A 20,072-nucleotide genomic window follows, 5' to 3' on the forward strand; every position below is an offset into this window, starting at 1 on the left:
GAAGGAGAACAATATGGTGAATAAACTTCCAGGCATGGAGAAGAGATGTCTGTTCCATGCACCTTATCTCAGGAAGAGGCTGGGACTACTTTTCGGTATTGTCCCTCCTGAATGTGCAGTGAAGGGAGATTTAACCCTTACAGATCATTTAGGTTTGGGTGTCAGGTGTGGGGGCTGTTGAAGAGCTAAGCATCTGTTTAATCTGTTTATGCACAGTGTTGACTGTCTTCAGTTCTTACCAACCTAAGGATGCTCATTGTGGAGGAACTTTCTTGGGACACCAAGAGCAGGATTCGATAGGTATTAAAAGAAATTAATTCATCTAGTGGAGGAGATCAAACAGCATGTCCTCATGTTGCAAGTGAAATTAGAGCTAACATCACAAATATGTACTCTCTGTGTAGACAGTCTTTGGGACTGTTGAGAAGAACTTTTTAATCACTTAAGGATTGTTAGATTTACCCTTGAAGATGGGAACATCCTCAAAAATAAGCACTGTGTTTGGAGCAGTCAGCCAAGTTAGCGATTAGCAAAATCCGAAAGTGGCTTATCCTCTCACACCTCTAAGTGTGGACAACCTTCCCTGAATTAAGACCCTCGCATGCCAAGCATGCGTAGTAAATTTAAGGAATGATGTGTTTTTAAATTGAGGTGAGAAAAGAACTAACCAAATGCAGTTAAGAAGAGATAGAAACTAACCAATTAGAGTTAGAAGGATGTGACAAAGTAGACAGAACTAACATTTTGAACTGTATAAATACACAATGTGATTGAAACCAGATGTGCTTGCTTTGTGGAATTACCACCTAGCACCCATCTCTGTGCAGACATACAATAAACAGTATCTCAGCTCTGCATGTGTATGGGCTTATTGCACTCCAGGTGACAAACCCTGCTTGTGAGACAACACTCAGAGGGGGAGATATGGCTGGCCGCCCTCAAATCAATATAGTGTTCCCCTTGTAAAATTCCCTTTTTTTTTTTTTTTTTTAATGACTGGGTGGTGATACAAAATGGATCTAGCATACTTTCTTACCTGTTCGAGACCCGTAGTGCTGTCTTTGATGTCATCGGGAAGGAGGATGAACATACTGAGTTCATGTTTCACATATGGCAGCTCAATAATTTTGAAATTCATTGCTTCTACGATGAGAACTGGAAAAGTATCTCTCATGTACATCATCTTCACAGGCTTGGACTTGTTCTGTAAAGTTTTTATTTGTAAGTTAGAAATCATTCCTTGAGAGGAAGGATGACAGTGACTCAGTGCAGTGGAGGGAGAGGAAGCTCCTATAAGCAGCTTTCTAACAGCGATTTGTTGTTAATTTTCCGAAATTTTTCTTGACTGAACAGTATTGCTTATCTTGGTGTTTGTCCCAGAGCATTTTGTTGTGTGGTTAACTGACTAATTTTCTGTTCTTCCTAGAACATGCACAGCAGCCCACAGAGGAGGGAGGAAGAGTGTTAGAAATGTCTAGAAGTATTAGGGGCATGGAGCAGGTAATGGATATGGCCTTACAACACTACAGCAGAGAAACAGCTGTCGTTTAAGAGGACGAGTGTTGTGTAGTTTTTCTGGGGTCTCCTTTCTCTGGCAATAAAAAGTGACTAGCTGATTGCTCTTTATGTGACAACCCTTAGCAGAAAATAACAATGTCTGACCAAAGGGGCTCATGATGAGTGGAGTTCATGGCAAGCAGTTGCCTTTGCAGGAGTATGTAACCTCTCTTAACATCTACACCCCTTCATTCAGGTAAGCAGCCAAAGTGTAAGTGCTAATTAGAAGGCAGAAGCTACAGTTGGTGGAAATTGCACAGAGCTCTTGTCTTTTAATGTGAATTTATTGACATCTCTTCTGGAAATACGACATTAACATTACTTCTAGTCTTGCCCAACCGTGCACCCATTCAGGGTACCCTGTTGCAGCTGTATTTGAGCAGGTAAGTTTGCTCTTAGCTAGGCTGCATAGCACAGAGGCCTGGGTACCATACTCTCCCATGACATGCCATGTAGTTCCTGTCCATGAGGCTTGGACTCTCAAAATCATGTTTTTATGATCTAACTCTTTTAGCATTGTTTTACAAAAAGGTCTTAAATGACTCTAGTGCTTTTGGAGATGGTAGGTGTTTATCTGGAGCTCGTAAACGTTTACCTGAGCAGCATCTTAATATTGCAGCAAGCTGAGCACTGACACATTTTACTGTAACCAGCTTTTCACAGAAAGTCTAGTTACCACAGGGATACCTAAAAGACTTACGAAATTGAAAGATTTCACCAGTAGCTGTTGTCAGCAGGCTGTTTATGGTAAGGAGGATACTGGAGGAGCTTACCTTGCTCAGTCGGAAGGGTTGCAGACTTGTATCTCTTGCCTGAAATTTCACTTCCCATTCTGCCTTGAAGTAAATGGCATTTACCAGGATCAGCTTGGTGGAGTTTCCCACATCTCGTGAACTCAGCAAATTCTTGATTTTGCCTTTTGAAATCAGAAGAATCAGATTTCATTCCAGTATAGCACAGAGAGGACATGTTTTAATTGTTTTTCTCTCAGTTCAACTCCTTAGTGAAAAACTCCATGCTTCAGTGCCCTTCTCCCTAAAATACTATCCTGACATAAATCAATTAGTTTATTTACAGTTTCCAGAGCTGTTTGCGGCCTGGTTCTCCTGCCTAGCTGACTGGGACTGACTCCTTCCCCAAAAAAATCTCACAGCTTCATGGCAAACAACTAGAAGCAGAAAGCCATATACTACCTCACCAGCCGGTTACACCAGGTAAAAGGAAGCCAGTACCTCTGGCCAGTGCAGGATGATTGTCCTGGTTTTGGCCAGCTGCCTCCTGGGTAGACATCCCCACCTGCCTCAAAGCACACTGGTTTGCACAGGTGTTTCTCCCCTATGTCTGCTCTTCCTGTAGTGCATTGCTGCAGCGCAGCAGCAGTAGTTGTGCTTGAGGACCAGCTGATGCAGAGCATAGTGGAGTCAACGGGAGTCTCCCCAAGAAGCTCCCTGAGGTCTGGATCAGGTCTTTGAAGCTGCTTAAGTGTGCTGCTCTTTCTGTGTCCTCCCAATGCATCTCTGCTCACTGTTCATATCAGAAGGCATGACCTGGCTGCTGCAGTAGCACGTGAGGAAGCTAGAGCACCTGCCCAAAGGAAACGGCAGGCTGACTTAATAGGAGAGCAAAGATGTTGGGGTTGAGCTGAGCTTACCCTCAGTTTGTTTTTCAACCCAAGTGTTGATTTCCTTTCTGGATTGCTCCGGTGCAGTCTTAAAGTTAACCTTCTGTGGCTCTGCTTTGTAGTAGTTCTTACTGAGCTGTATGTATGTCTGAAAAACAGCAAAAAACCAAACAAACGAAAGAAGTAAGTTCTATGCTGTACTGGATTTTTCAGTCCCAAAGGGAGGTTGTTAGCTCTTGGACTTCTTGATGGCTTCTTCGGCCTAGAGGACTGCAGGATCTTGCTTGTTATTCTCTGTTGGACTGTGAGTTAACAGTTAAGAAATAACCAAAGAACAGAAAATTCCCTTCTTTTTTTCCCACTTTTATTTGGAGAACCGAGGAATGCTGTGCATATCTCATGGATGTGTTTATTTTAATGTCTCATTTACAATTGTATATATTGGGGGTTCCAATAATAAAGCCATATTGCGTGAAAAGGAACCCCTACACTACAGTCAAATGGCAATGCATCCTTAAATACTGTGAGCAGACCAGCTGGGCTCTTCCAGTTGTCACTGGAATCCAGGGCTCTTTATTTGCAGTATTCAAACCTGTTCTATTAATGACAAATACTTTTTTGCACCTTTTCTTACTCCTCTCTGAAATTTAACTTACAGGCAGTAATAGGAAGGTTTTTTCCACATAAATGCGGTTGGCAGTTTTCAGTGAGTAGGTGCTTCTGGGTTTGTTGATGGCAGTCTGAAGCTCTTTGAAGCCAGAATGGATATTTTCAGCTTGATTGTGCTCAGAATCCTTGGAAAGAGAAACCGTACATTCAGCAATTACATTTTTGCATGAAGTTTTCAAAACATGCTAGATGATATATGTGGGAGAAGGGTTTGGGTTTCTCTGTCTTACTTTTTATTTTTCCAAGTTTACCATCACTGCAATTTGCAGCGCTGTCTTTATGACTGGATTAACTGATTTGCCATATAGCAAACCTTCCAGACTATCCCAGTGACTTGTCCTTCCATGCGTCTCAGAATCTGAGTGAGTGAAAGGAACTGAACTTGAACTGTTGTGAAGTATGTTGGGGTTTGTACTTTAAAGAGGGGTGCAGACAAGAAATACTGGGACTCCTAAACCTGTGTCTGGATATTTTTATTCTGGAGATGCTTTATTGTGGGATTTCAGTTCTAATAGATACCATTTTTCTTCTCTTTGGTCTCCCCCGAGAAGGTCTGGCCACAGAAGAGCCTTCAGCTCCTGCTGCTTCAGTGAAGCAAAGAACCTGCAAGCAGATTTTTGAAAGGTAAGAAATAGGCATGAAGGAACTGGTGTGACTTAAAACCAAACGGGGATCAAATTTTCGTTTTGTTTTGTTTTACTCCTTATGATAACTCTCTGTGCTGTCTGCTGCTTAGGTGACTAATCAAAGGGATGCTGAAGCTGTAGTATACCGAAATCCCATAGAGTAACAATGAGTAGCACTATCCCTCTCCCAGAGCATCAGTGCAGTGCTCCTGTCTGCATGATGTGATGCTGAACTCCCTTCCACAGCTGTTGTTCTCAGCAATGTGTTTGTGCAAACCCAAGTGATTCTCCCCATGATAATGGTACAAAGACATCTGAACGGGAGTACAGTGACACAGAGGAGAGCGTTGGGCAGTGTGCCCATGTGACATTAGGAAGATTGGGTTGGGGGATGTGGAGATACCAAAGCCCTTCCTGTTTTCCTGCTGGATTATCAGGCAGTTGTTCAGGAAAGCATAAATCAAGTCAGAAAGATGCATGCTGGCCAGGGGAGAGAGGGAGGGTGCTGGGATCTCTAGGCCTCCTGCCAATTAGGAGCTACTGACATCAGCTGTTTGCTTCTCAAAGGGAATTTCCCATGTGTGACAGAATCATAGAATCACAGGGTAAAGTAGAAGCTGTAGAATGACTTAGAAGAAGTCAGGTTCAGAGAACCTTTGTGCTCAGCGTGTGATAGAACACCCATAGAACACTTTCTCTTAGTGGAGAAGTGGGGGACCTGCTATGAAGTGAATAAAATTTACTATTCACTTGTTACATTCTCTGGTCTGCCTTGGTTCCTTGTCATTGTGGTGGCAAATTTTTCTAACACTAAATTTTTCAGCTAGTACAGGAGCCAGATGTTGTATGGGGTATAAGCTTCATAGAGCAACCTACCTCTGCCATCTCTGTTGCTGTATTGCCTTTTGCACCCAGGTATGTCAGAGCCAGAGCAGATGATATGCTCCAAGGGGAAAAGAAAATGTTTTTGCCCCTGTTGGTCTCATTCAGCTTATTGAAAAGATCAACTGTGAACTTGCCAACTGATGGTGAGACCAGTTCCATTGCTGCAGCCTGGAAAGAGGCAACAGACAAAATTATACTATTTGAATGTTTAAAATTATGTACATAGTGCATATTAGTGAGAAATGTTATGTGTGCAACACAATGCATTGGCACCCACTAAAATGAATAACCTTGCTGTGTATTTTATCTTCCACACAGTTACTGTTTGCCACCTGTTAGGTGCAGCAATTTCTTTTAGGTTTTTTGTTATCAAATAATATTTTCCCATAATTGTACATATGTCCTCTTTTATACAGCTGCAGTTTTCTTTGTGTTTCTCTCTGCCTTTGGTTTCTAAAAATGTGCAGATTTGTAAGCTGTGGATTTTTTTTCCATTTCATCTTTCACGAATGAGAGTAATGTTCCCAGGGGAATTTCAATGCAGTTTTAGTACATAGGTTTGCAACACTCCTGAGTGTCCCACTACTTCATTTGGTATCTGTAAAGAACTGAGAGCTGATACTGGGAAATAATTTAGGCATAATTCTTAGGATCATGTGCTTTTCCTGGCCAGCCACTTATTCTGAGTAGTATCATGAACAGCAAAGCTGTTATTTACTTTAAAATTGATGGAGTTTATTCATGATGTATACCTACTACCCCTTCTGTATGTTCCAACAATTTCGTTTTCCCTGGAAACTGGCAGATTCCTTGAGGTTATTAATATTCCATACTTAAAGATATCTGCTCAGTACTACCTGCCTTATGTTGTTTTCCAGTCAAGAGACCAGAATTGTCGTTGTTGTTGTTGTTATTAAGATTTATATGCATGGAATGGAGCTACAGTTCTTCTGGCAGTCAGTGTGCTGTCAGTATCAAATCTGTGTCACAAAGTGATTTTTTTCCTTGGAGACCACAACCAAGAGAGCATAAGTATCGAAATTTCTTTGTTTTCCACTCTGAGTCCCTGGCCTGATCATGTGCAGTGCTGTACCTTTGCAAAATTAAAATGGCCTTTTCTTCACCTGAAGTATGGGACTCCTTTATCAAACTGAAGATTTTAATTAATAAGACAGTTGCTGCCCTAAGAAAACTGTCCTTCTTGTGATCAATTTTGCTCTGAATTAGCAGTTTTCCTTAGCCTCACAGATTTATTTTCTGTAAAGATTGACCTCTAGAAAAACATGAGGCAAAAATAACATGTTATAACAGTGGTATATTGTAATTTACCTATACAGTCATGCAGCCATAAATCACTTTTTAAAAGCATCAGAAAAGTTACTTGAATTGGTTTAAATATTTACCTCTGATCCTGTGAGAGAGAAGACTTAAGTTGTCCTTGGTCAGGTTCTGCGTTTGTGTATTAAGCAATGAATAAATTTAGAAATATAGTGCTGCTTGCACCTCCCTTTCCTCTCTCCTACGTCCAGGTTGTTTCCGCCTACCCAAAGCTCCTTTCTACTACATCCCCAAAAGATATTATGTAATTTTGTCTCCTTTTTGACCTTGTCAGTTTTCAGTTCTAAACATTTCAAAAGGACAATGGAATTAAAATCTCAGCTCTGTTGTTACACCACAATAGTCTGCTGACAGGATAGCAGAATAGTTCACCCATTCCAGTGGTCTTCTGGTGTTGTGGAGACAACTGGTCTGTTGTTTAAAATAAATGACTAGTAAAAAGGTTACGCAACTAGAATGCTTGGTTTTGGTTTCTGGATATAAGCAGATACTGTAGGCCTGATCCTCCTCTCCAGCTTTGTGCAGCTGTGACTCCTGGGTTTCAAATGTGATAACGTCAGCATAAAATGTCAAGCTTAGTGATTGAATTAGACACTGGGAGTCCAACTTCAGATTGAAGATCGTTAGGAGCATAGATAGAGGTAAAGCCATGAAGGACCATTCAGGGTAAGGGATGGACACCCCACTCATTGTGTTGGTGAAGAATTCTCATTGCAACCATGGCTGGGAATCGTTTGAGAGAAACACTGCAAAACACTGAGTGCATGGTACTTGCATGTAGTAAAGGAGGGCAAGGACTGAAACAACCCCACTGGGAGGGCTCAAGCAAGGGTGGAGTGAAAAAATACAACAGGGGCAAACACAGTGCAGTAGTTGTCACTCTAAGGTCCCAGAAGAGAACTGGGCTGCTGTTGGGTGGTGGAAGAAGGTAGTGGCAACAAGTGTAAGACCCTGCGGGACAGGGGCAGGGGAATGAGAAGGGGAAGGAAACTTACTGAGTGCTAAGCATTTTGCTGCAAGCCCGATTACAGGAATAGAGTGGGTCAAGTCTTCTGAAAAGTGGCAGAAGTCAATGTTGTGCAAGGCAATGAAGAAATGCCAGAAATTAAACAAGTGTTGGTTTTAGTATGATGAGTAAGTCCTCAAGAAATCAGGATAGGAGAAAGGTCAGCTGAATGGTTAGGTGGTGGGAAAGCCCAAACCAGGAGACTCGAAGTCCCTAAGAAGTGTGCTGAGAGTGGGTAAGCTAGCACCCTTTGCTAGTCAAGGATGCCAGGCAGGATGAGAAAGGGAGGTGGCAAGGCAGAACGGCTGTTGCCAAGAGAGAGAAAATAACACATGTTAATTGAAAGGGACATCCAGGGGTCAACATCCTGCTTGGAGCAGAGTTGTCAGTAGATAAGGTCAGCTGCAGCCCTTCTGTGGAGGGATTCCCCAACCTTTCTGGGCAATCTTCTCCAGTGCTGTGCTGCTTGCCCTGGGAAAAGGCTGTTCCCTAATGTGCAACTTGCCCTTTAGATGTTGTGGCCATTGCCAATTGGTAATGATCTGGCACTGCTAAGTGGACATTAACTGTGTCATCTTTGCAATCATGGATAAACAGTTGAAGGAGAGAGAAAAGGTGATTCACATTTCCATAGACTTTAAAGGCTTGTGAGTAAGTTGGGGGTGCATGTTGTCATGGGTTTGTTCCTCCGTGGCCTCCGAGGTGTGCCTTTCCTGTCTTTATTCCTAAGGCACAGCAGAAAATGCTTAAGAGGCTTGGCCATGGTGACAAGAAGCCTTTACATTAGGTGAAGCAGGGCATGACAGAATTACATCTGAACACACAGGGATCCTGTGTCATGTTTTACAGCTGAGACAGAAGGCAGTGCTGTTGAGGTTGTATGGGGACAGAATAAAGCACTTGCTTCACAGTACTTTTCCCATGCTTATTCCCATTTGAAAAGCAGAGCCAGAAGGGACCCTGGAAGCATCTGGCCACATGGAAGAAAACAGAAAGAACTCAGTGACAGTCAGCAGTCTCCTCTCTGTCAGAAAAAGGGAGTCCTGCCATCCCAAGAAGAGATGTTTCTATTTAAGATGCTGTTGGTGTGTGCATGTCCTGTAAGAGACCCAGTCCTTCTCTCTCTGTTGTGAATTCAGAGACTTAGGAGCATCCAATGCAAACATGTATGACTGATTAGGACATTCTCCTCCTTAGGAGAAAGAGCTGTGAGAGGAGAAAATGTGCACTTAGGGAGTTAGTATTACAGGCTTGGTTCTCCAACTTGATCTTCCCTCAAACCAGTGAAATAAGTGGCAAAGCAAATAAGAGTAAAGCAGTGCAGCTGTGGGCTGGCAACAGTCTTGAATTCATGAAAGGTTACAAAGAAGGTTTATAAGGCACGTGTTTTATTTTCCTCTAATTCTATAGTGTTGTTCAATATTTTCCAGTTGCTGTGTGACAGAGATTAGAAAGTACATGTGTTAGTGCTTTTGCGTGCAAGAAAGAAGCACCAGTATCAGGAACACAGAGGATTTTGCAGATTTATTTCATTATCAGCTGTGCCAGGCTGCAAAGTTGGTATAAAACTGACAAGAATGTGGGTGAGCTAGCCCTCCTGGGATGACCAGTTTAGTGAGCTGAAACCGATGGAGATGCAGCAGTATTCTGCAGGAAAGAGTTTTTCCTGTTTCTTTCCTTCTTATATACCAAATAAAGCGTCTTGGGAATTACTGGTTTTGATCAACTTAGTCTATTCTGCATTGTTGCAGTTCTGGTTCAGGAAGTACTGAAAAGAGGCATCAGTGTTGTTCTGTGCACAGTTTGGGTGCTTGTAGTGTAGTGTTACCATTTTTGGGTTCTTTGGCCAGGAAAATGAGCCAAAGGCTTGAATTCCATGTTATCTTTAATATATGCTCTCTCCTAACATTGAGAGATTTGTCAACAGTACAGCAAAATTAAGAAGTGCACAGATTGTTGAGATGCTCTTTGTGGTGTGTATTTTGTGCATGATTGTTGTTGCAAGAGCATGTTTAGTAATGAGCGAAATTTCTAGGGGGAAGAGAACCTTCCCAAGAAGATGATACTCTTGGTCTTGTTGTGCCTGATAAAGAAGAGGAAAGGGTGATCTGCCACAAAAATAACAGTAGCACCAAGACTTCGTGATGCTAGTGATGCTGAACTGGCGGCTGCTGCCTCTGTGCCTTCTTCATTGACTTCCAGATAACATTTGTGAAAAACTTGTGACAAAAACAGATCACCATTCTCTGACATTCCTGTGAAATCAGCTTGGCCTTCAGTGAAGGCATCTTTTATCCCCATCCTGCTCAAAGTAGATTTGAGGTCATATTTCTCTTCTAATGTGAACCTGGGCAGATAAACCTCCATTTTCGTGTTCTCCATTAATTCTGGGTTGGTCCATGCAGACAAGTTTTCAAACGTCAATTCTCTTTCTAGCTGCAATTAGTAAAAAGAGAATCAGAAAATTGCAGTATGTTCAAAAACCTGTGCCCTAAGGGCTATTTCTTCTCTTTTCTTAAATGGAGGACTTTTCAGACTGTTGTAAGAGTATAAAAAAAACATGTAGTGAAAGACCAGTTTGGAGATCTTTTTGACTAAATGAGTATGTTGCTCTACAGTAGGTCAATGCAGTATTTTAACTGCTCTCAGTAATTGTCAGGGAATATAACAGGGTTAAACAGTTGTAAAACAAAGCATCAGTGCCAAGTAACAATAGTCTTGTTGATTTGCTGTTCACATTTCTGTCTTCCCTACGTTTTAGAATTTACTGAAAAGAGTTTTGTTTTTTTTTCTACAGAAGACCCACTAACGTAAATGAGAATTTAATACGAGTTTATTATCCAAAGGCAGGATCCGTCTCTTTACAGAAGGTGGCAGTGTCCATATGTATTAGCTCTGGACTGCCTGGAAAGTAAAGGAGGCTGTCCAACTTGTGTTTGCTTGTTTTGAGGTTTTTTTTTAGCTAAATAATATCTGTCTGAATGTATCCAGACAGTGAATCTCAGCCAATCTGGCTTTCTGTCCTCATTTTTGTTTAGCTGGAAGAAGAGCCAGTCTTGTAGGGTTTGGGTTACCTATTTCCAAGACGGAATGTTAGGAACCACAGAAGTGCCAGCTGCCCAGAGTAAGAAATCTAGTCTGGGCTCCAAGAAGTTCAAGTTGACAATGCTACACCAAGTTTGGGATTTGCTTTTCCTTGAGCCTGATCAGTACCCTCCTTCCTAGAAACGTGACTGCAACGTGGTCTTTTACCTTGCACATGCATAACATAAGTAAATAATGACACACTTGTTTTTTCACATGATTTATGTTCTCAGTTGCTTTACCTTTTGTAGGCCGGTGATATCACTTGGTAGCAGGATAAACATGCTGAGGTCATTATTGACGTATGGAAGCTCAAGAACATCAGTCTGGACTGATTCTACGTAGGTCCAGTTAAATTTATGACTCAGGTACATCATTGGCACTGGTTTAGTTGTATGCTGCAACAAAAGAAATTAGATGTTTGCCATTTGTACTCTGACTGAACAGTAAAGGACTGAGTTAAAGTAGCACAGTGGAACTTTATTGGATTTACTGCACAAGTTGCCTAGTGTGTCTGAGACATCCTTATGGCTCTAAGTGGTAGGACACAGGATCTACAGAGGACCTCTAGTCTTCTGGAAAGGCAGTTGGAGGCTGGGCAGGCTATCTCTCAGATATTCCTATTACAGGAAGCTGTATTCCACTCTGATTTGCTGTATGGTTAAAAATGAAAATGTAAAGAACTAACCCATACAGTTTTGTTCACCTTTTTGTTTTCCCTGCCTTCAGAGAAGAGAAGCTTGTTTCAAAACAGCTTCTGACAATTTTACTTGTGGCTCAGGTGCTAGTATGTGTGTGCAGTCTTTGTGCTGAAGTTGTGGTGAAGAAAATATGCTGTATGCATTAAATGAAATAACTTTCATGCTGGATTTCCTGTGGATTTAAAGTCTGATAGGAATTTATCTCCCTCTCTTTCACTGTGTTTTCCGCCTGCAGTCTTGGACATGGGTCAGTATATTCCCATACCATGTTTACTGTGAAAGGCCTTTGCCTGGTAGCTTCAGCTTCGAACTTTGTTGCCCAGTTTCCTTTGAAGTAGAGCACATTCATCAGGACTAGTCTGGTGAGTGAATCTATGGATCCAGGAGGCAGTAGATTTTGGATTTTACCTAGACAAAACAGGACATTTAAGCATTTGTGCAGTTTTACTGTTTCAGAGTAAATGTTGGCACAATTTCTGCAGATACAAGCCGGGGAAATTGTAAATGCTGGTATAGCATGTTCCTAGCTTGAGATTATTTGCAAATATGTGATTACTGTGATAACCTTGATTTGCAAAGAGTAAGCTACATTCCTCACATGTTCAGGTGGAGGACACTCATTTTAGTAAAGGCTTGTCAGTGGATGACAGCTTTAGGAAAACTGAACTGATTTACCTTTCTGAGGTGAATTGTTTACCTGCCTTAGGCCCCTTGGGTACAGAGATTTTGTTCAATGCCAAAATGGCTCTTTTTGAATTGGGACAGGAGAGGCTGGAGCTTACCTTCAGTCTGGTGTTTGACCTTGGAATTGATCTCTCTTCTGATTTCATCTGCTCCTCCCAGAAAGTCAACTGATTGTGGCTCTGCATTGTAATATTTCTTGGCTAACTGCAAGTATTCCTGCAGCGCAAGAGAGACACCTGTCTTATGTTTGTTGCCTGCCAATATGAATGCTAATAAATAACTACAGCCAAACAGAGAGAAACCATTGATAAAAAATACATAGACAACAAGTGCAGCATTTTGTCAAAGGAACAAAGTATCTTTTAAGTAGAAATACTGAATTTAAATGTTCTCACCTAACTACATCTGTGAATCATTGTGGAATTAGATACACATCCCATAAAACTAAAATTTTAGTGTCCAAAGTCTCAGGAAAAATCTCATAGAAAACATTTATGTTAAGGATAACAACATGATTTGCAGATATAATGAAAAATTTTTAAAGTGTATGGTTTATGGTATGTTGTCACAGATAGATCCTAAAGGTTAAAAGGCACTGCATAATCTAAATAAATGGCCTACCTTACTGAAAGGCAATGATTTTTCTCCATATAACTGGTTGATGCTTTTAAGCAGGTAATTTTTAGTGGGTTGGCTGATTTCAAAGTTGAGTGCTTTAAACCCAGTATGGATATTATCCGATTTGCCAATTTCTGTCTTGGAGAAAAGGAAAGAAATATGTTATTCATCTGTTGTGTAAAATACTCAAAACTTCTTATTTTTTTCATTCACACAGCTCCGTGTGAAGTATTTCTGTTCAGGTGATCTGTTACCTGTATTGCAGCACAAGAGGAGTTCTAAACCAGACAGCTATTAAAAGAATAATTTGAAAGTATTAAGATTTGTAGGCATGGTATAGGCGCTGTAAGTGTCTCAGAAGGCAAGCGTTAAGAGCCTGAGCTATGTAAAACATTTAAGGGTTTGTAAGTGGAGACTGTGAAACTAAGTATATCCAGAGAGTGAGAGACAGAATATAGTTGTTAATACATGAAGATTTGGCTGTGTGACTCCTTTAATTTATGAAAGCTGTGTGTTACATGGAAAGTTTATCCCTAAACTTCTTATTCTTGCTCTTAACGTTAATATTTTGTAATTATTTTTTTATTTTGCAGTAAATTCTTTGTATTGAAGTAACAGGATTAAATGAACGTGTGTTCAAACTCCCAAGTGAGCTCAAGGAAGTTAAGCTGTGAATTAATAAACTAAAAATCTGTGCTATATTCATCTTGTCTTTACCTCAGAATCAGAGTCATGAACAGACACATTTCTGAAATGTTAGAGCAGTCCTTTTGCCCCCCCCACAGCGCTCTGTAATTCTTACAGTTCAGACAAGCATTACTGATGAGGAACAATCCCTCTCCTGTTAATACTGTGCAAATGGGTTGTTGACGTAGCCCCTGAAATAAATCTTCCCACTATGGGATTTGGCTGTGGGATGCAGATCCAAGTTCCCATTCATCAGAGCTCGTGGCCACTGGGGCTTTGTGGGCAGACTGCAAGGAAATGGCTTACTCCCACAAAGAATAAGGATGACGGAAAAGAGCTGAGAGAAGAGCTTCACACCACCGTGGTTGAACTGTAAATGAGGAAAAACATCCTTTACTGACTCAGAGGGATTACATGTACTTTTCTGTATTTTTCTGCTGTTTTAAATTACGTATACTTCAGTACAAGATGCCTGCCAGTATGTCAAAGAAATATCTCAGGAATATAATGATTTTCATTGCTCTAAGATTTATTGAAAGCAACTGGTCTACCTTGGGAAATTCCAACATGTCGATTTATTTTGTTAAATATTCAGTTCAAATGGAGACTAATTTCTGAAACACATCAAGGATAGGTAGCCTGGAAAAGTTAACAATCTGGTTTTTGTTGTCTTGATGCTGCAATGAAGTGTGTGGAAGGGCAGGTCTGTTCTTGTAATTAGCTCTCTGAGGTAGGAACCGTGCCTGTTCAAAGAACAGGTTGTTGCTAAATAGCTAGCTATTGAACAGTAATAATTTGAGAAAATGTCTCCTCAAGAGATCTATTGACAGACAATGGTAACAGTAAATTTTAAATTTTGCAAATTTGAGGTTAGTTTTTGCAATTCTGCCTAAATAGGGGAAGCATGTAATAAGTATTGCATTAGGTGAGGAGACATCACAGGATGCTGTACCAACTAGTTGTGTACACTACATCTGAGGAAGGCAAACATAGGCAAATGCAAATGTGGACGGAAAAGACAAGCAAGAGAAGATGTAACCCCATGCCCATAGCTTGATCGCTAGACTTGGTGAGATACCTTCTGGAGGCAGGCATATCGTTTTGATAGATGCTCTTCCGTTCTGGAATAGACTTGCATTTTTATGGTTGTGGTGACATTTGTAGCTCCTTCAGCTTTGTTAAAATGAAGTACCTATAGTGGAAAAAGCAATGATAAATGCAACGATAGAAAATTTGCTGTTTCTGTAAAACCTTTCAATGATGTCATGGGACTTAGCAGATGCAAACTCACAAGCCTCCCCTCCTACGACGGGAGCTAGGTAACTATGCATTGGGGCTGTTCTCGCTGCCACCTGCTGAAGTGATGAACTTTGCACAAATTCAATTTAGGTATTTCAGTAAGTGATTTTGCCTGTAAAATACCTACTCTGAAGGAGGGGTTGTAATCTCACCCCAACTGAGTTTCTTCTCTAACCTTGTGGATATGGATTTATATTAGCAGACTACAAAGCTTATAAGAGCTATAGGGGAGAGTCTTTTTGTTTGGGGTCATTTCCAAAGAGATGAGATGTGAGATGGGAGTCATCTGTGGCAGAGTAGAAGGAGAATACAGGTCTCCCACTCCCTGGTGAGTGCTCCAAGTTACTGAGCTTTGGCATAAAGATCCCTTATTTCTGCTGGTGAGGCTTTAAAGGAGACAATGTCACCAGTGCCACTTCTCTCATTTGTTGGTTGCCTATTTCGAGAGACCAGAGTAGACTATTTCTTTGACCTGCACAAGGGGAGAACTGGTCTATTCATTGCAGTGCACATCAGGGGTGAGACAGGAGCTGGCATATGTGTGCAGCATTTTAATTACAGTAAGTTTTCTGCTTATGGCTTTCCTCTATTCCATCATAGTAAATTTCTTGCATAGAGGATGTTATTCAAAGAGATCAACCCTTTCAGTCAGCTACCTTTTGAAGCCCAGACTCACCTTTGCCATCTGATCTGCAGTGTTACCTTTGGCTCCCAGATAAACAGTAGCCAGGGCAGATGAAATACTCAAAGGGGAAAACAAAATATTCTTGTCACCATCTGCCTGACACTCATGTTTGAAAAAGTCGAGAGCAAAGCTTGTGTTTGCTTGATTCAAGGCTTCCATTGTTCGGAACCTGCACAGAAAGGGAGAAATGATGCTGTTAGTGAACGACTAATTACAATTGCTTTGTTGCAAATTTATCTTCAGTTTTTGAAGTTTCTTTTGTGATTTAAAGGCTTTCAAAATGTATTTATATCTATGAAGAATGAGAAGAACTATTATAAAGTCATATAAAGTTTAGCATGTCCTGTTTTACTGGTGACACTAGCTATCATTTTGCTTAGGGAAAAAACAGCCTTCAAGCTTGTTTTGTATTTTTTCACCAAGACGTTTATTGCATTGTCTTTTACAGCAACTTGGAGTGACAGTTGATAGTATTACTCATCAGAGCCTAGGCTAGAGGATACTGAGAGATTGTCTCATGACAATTTTTATGCTTCAATTTGTGCAAGAGCCTTTTGATGCTCATAACTGTACTGAACTCTGCTAACACTATGTGTCAAACTTATTCCTTTAGGTCAGGACAAAAATCCTTCCAATGCTTAGGCAAGCGCTGCCCCAACTATTGCCTGCTGAGCATCCTGAATTCCCTTTTTGGCTTTCAAAAATGTCTTGAAGCTCTGTCTTAAGAGCACTAGCCCGGATCTTAGCTTCCCAGTTCTTCTGCAGGACAAGGTTTCCATATTCAGTGGACCACAAATGCTGCTATTTGTCATTTGCATTGCAGGTTTAGCTGAGAGCTCTAGGCAGGGACTAGGAGCTATTCTGGTTGGTTTAGGATGGCCTTAGAATAAAGATAGTTTGTGGTCTGCACAGTAAATTGCTCTTCCTGGATATTTTAAAGACTTTCACCTTCTAGACCGTGCCTGTGCCATGTTAGTAAATTACCTACCCAAGCATTTGTTTTCTCCAGTTCAGATCACTGCTTCCTTTTTTTCTATGCATTTGTCAACAAAGCAACATAATCGTTTGTGGTTCTGAGCAGCTTGCAAACCAGGAGCTGTCCTGAACTGAAGAGCACAGGAACACATTAGCTGACTTAAGCAAACACAGTGGTTCTTACTCTGCTATGATATATGTGCTAGCCGGTGAGCTCTAGAAATTATAGCACTCTGCACAATAAATTGCTCTTCCTGGATATTTTTAAGACTTTCACCTTCTAGACCGTGCCTGTGCCATGTTAGTAAATTACCTACCCAAGCATTTGTTTTCTCCAGTTCAGATCACTGCTTCCTTTTTTTCTATGCATTTGTCAACAAAGCAACATAATCCAAGAGTATATGAAATAAATAATCTCTAGAAATCATTACAGTACCTTGTTTTGTGCAGGGAGGAACACTGCTGCTCCAGGTGTCTCCAAGGTTTCTGCAGTTCACATGAAGGGTAGGGTGAATTTATAATGTGTCTGGCCAGTTCTGCAAAGGTTCTTATGACTCATGACTTTGCAATTTATTATACCCTGAAGACCACATCCCTGTGGAAGAACTGAATCATGTCAGAGTAGGATGTGAAGTGATGGTGAGAATGATACCATACAAGAACCTTACAAAACTGACTGCAGAAATGTTTCTATAAACACTTTTGTGGCATAGGCTAGTATTAACCTAAACTCGCACTACTTTAGACAACCGTTCTTTTGCAGTTTGGAGGGTTTAAAAAGCAATACAGTTTCTGACCTACTTCTTTTATGAGTCATCTAATAGAAATTATTTCTGAGGAACAGACAGACAGATAAAGGACAGTGACTTCTTATGTGTGAATTTTTCTATTGTCCGTTTCCTGCTAAAAACACTCCTGGTGGGTTTCTGTTTTAGGAAAAAGGATTTTGTTAATCTTGGAGCATTCTAAGACTGTACAACCAGGGAAATGTTGTCACTATGAGATACTGAAGACTGAGAAACAGGCACCAGACCCTTGCTTTTATTGTCAGTGGCAACAGCACTAGGACCTGATGTGGGTCTTAGATGAGACTTCTTTTTCCTTCTGCTCCTGTTTCCCCACCCTAATCTGAAATTGCTGTTTGATCAATGTAGCACCTCAGAGACGTATTCCTTATTTTCCATTCCAGAAATTGACATTCTGTCATATCCTCTTTTTCTTTTGTCCTGGCTACTAAAATACCTCCCTCCCTGTTTTTCCTTGCATTCATGCTGTCCCTTCCTCTATTGTCCTTTTTGTAGCTGTCCATCCCCACTCTGACCCCCAACTGAAAAACTCTGTGTAATCCTACCCTTGCCCTTTATTTCATTCTTTATGTCTCTGCACTGTTGATACTACCGCCTTGAAAACCTGGATAGGAACTGCTTCCTCTCCGGGGCTGTCTTCCCAATACTGAGCAAAACTCACTCACAAGGTCTGTCACTTGGTGTAAACTGCCTTCTGAGACCTTTCTTATGACCTGCTGTCTATAAACAGACAAGGCTGGATGAGGCTTTGAGCAACCTGGCCTAGTGGGTGGTGTCCCTGCCCATGGCAGGGGGGTTGGAACTAGATGGTCTTTAAGGTTCCTTCCAACCCAAACCATTCTGTGAAACGTACACGTAACATGGGCTTATGTTGTAGGTCAGTGGCTGGTACAGAAGATCCTGTGACGAGGAATGAGCCATGGGAGTACTTGCAAAATTTGGTGTAGGGCATAGGAGGGTGCAGCTGCAAAGGGTCCCTTGCCAATGGTGCATCTGCACCATTGTAATTTGGGAATGGAAAGCTTTGTTAAAGTTGCTTTCCTCCTTGTGAGGAACTGTATGACTTCAATCAGATGGTGTTTTCCTGCCCCTCAGGTCTTTTGAAATTGTAGCTACACAAAACCAGCATGTTTCAGTGTGAGTTGAATCAGATGCATCCGTTAAGTTTTCCAGAGAGCAGCGTAGCGTAGGAGGGGTGTTCACTGCAGAATTAATTGCTTCCATTGCACCTGGGAAAGTTATAGTCTGTTTACATTGGCCTTAAGTGCTTTCCAAAGCCTAAATGATTTGAGTAATCTTTGCAAATTTAGCCATGCTGTTGAACGAGTGATAGATACACTGGATAGACTTCATCCCTTCGAGCAATTATTGTGGATTTTCTGGTTTTAAAGCAGGGGTGAAATCATTTTGCTAACTTGTAATACTGCTTGCTGCTTTACAAGAAGTGGCCGAGGTGTTCTGTTTACATAGAGATGCTGGGTTAGACTCAGTGAGAGGCTTGTGCCTTTGTACAAGGTTTTAAAGCTGCGTTTTTAAAACACCTCTTGAATGGCATGGCTGGTCATTAGCAAAAAAAAGCATACCAAGTAACTAAAATTATATGTTGTCAAAGGACAACATATGCTAAATCAATGTGATGCATTGATAATGTTTCCCAAAGTCCTTTTAAATTGGCACCACCAGAGGACAGGGCTCAATGGGTGGTGCTACTGCCAACTTAGCAGCGGTGCTGTCACTCCCACTCTATACCAAGTCAACACAGCAGCACACTAGAAGGCTTATATTTGTGTTAATGGTATCCTTCCTGTGGGAGGCAAACCTGTGGACTTTTCACTGTAGTAATTCATGTTTCAATTTGTTCGGGACAATTATTGGCAGGATGGCAGTGCCCTGGCCAGGTCTCAGCTATATAAATGCATTTTGTTTTCCTCCGGTTTCCATGTAACTTAACACAAGTCATTGTGACTTTTCTACACAGTGTGTTGCTTTGTTTATTAGCACCTGGGTTCAGGAGTAGGTGAAAATAAAGGCTCTGGAGGGTCTTGAGAGAAAGACTTTCTATCACAGAAAAATGGTAGCTCCTGCTTTCACACAGTATTTTAGGATACAGCTTTCCATGACGAGTTTTCATGTTCATCAGTAGCTTGTTTTATCTGTCAACTCTTAATAGCTCTTGGAAACCAGATTTAGTTCAAAACTAACATGTTCTATATTTCAGGTAGATCAAAATAAAAATGTGATAATTGAAGGAAAGCTGTTCAGTTTCCTTGACATCTTCAAATATTTTTTTACCACTGTAAGTACTGTTTATATTCCTGGTTCAGCCAGCAGAGCACTATATTCATATTTTTGGCTGAGTGGCCTAGTTTAAGCTGGGATAGAGTTAATTTTTTTCTTAGCAGCTAGAATAGTGCTGTGTTTTGGATTGAGTATGGAATTTGGTATGAGAAGAATGTTGATAATATACTGATGGTTTTAGTTGTTACTATGAAACCAAGGACTTTCCAACTTCGTATGTTTTGCTAGTGTGTGAGTGCACAAGAAGCTGGGAGGGAGCACAGTCAGAGTAATGAGTCCAAATGAACAATGAGATATTCCATATAATCCAATGTCATGGCCAATATACTATAAGGATCTGCCCAGAAGTTTGCTCTCTTTTTTCTGGGATCATGGTTTCGGGACTTTCTCTACTCTGAAGTTATTATTAGCCAGGGATAGGCTGGACCTTGGTCAGCAGGTGGTGAACAGTTACACTGTGTATCCCTTATTTGTATATTATTGTTGTTATTAATAGTATTATAATATTATTATTAATTTTATTTTATTTCAGT

The 20,072-nt window shown here is 40.9% G+C and overlaps 1 protein-coding gene across 2 annotated transcripts; it reads right to left on the reverse strand.

The window, feature by feature from the left end:
- Positions 1–9,580: 9,580 nt before the first annotated feature.
- Positions 9,581–16,971, reverse strand: LOC104461312 (serpin B10-like). 2 transcript variants are annotated; one of them, XM_010072851.1, is made up of 8 exons: positions 16,872–16,971; positions 15,452–15,629; positions 14,555–14,668; positions 12,793–12,927; positions 12,270–12,387; positions 11,753–11,895; positions 11,029–11,184; positions 9,581–10,138 (listed from the first exon to the last, which is right to left on the reverse strand). In XM_010072851.1, the coding sequence occupies exons 2-8, from the start codon at positions 15,617–15,619 to the stop codon at positions 9,734–9,736; spliced, it is 1,239 nt and encodes a 412-aa protein (XP_010071153.1). In that variant the 5' UTR covers positions 15,620–15,629; positions 16,872–16,971; the 3' UTR covers positions 9,581–9,733. The 2 variants fall into 2 exon arrangements, with proteins under 2 accessions (XP_010071153.1, XP_010071154.1); XM_010072852.1 differs by lacking the exons at positions 14,555–14,668; positions 16,872–16,971 and having other exon boundaries at positions 12,793–12,923; positions 15,448–15,619.
- Between the last annotated feature and the right edge of the window lie 3,101 nt (positions 16,972–20,072).

This window comes from Pterocles gutturalis, unplaced genomic scaffold (genome assembly GCF_000699245.1).
Source record: "Pterocles gutturalis isolate BGI_N339 unplaced genomic scaffold, ASM69924v1 scaffold35912, whole genome shotgun sequence".
Lineage (NCBI taxonomy): Eukaryota > Metazoa > Chordata > Aves > Pterocliformes > Pteroclidae > Pterocles > Pterocles gutturalis.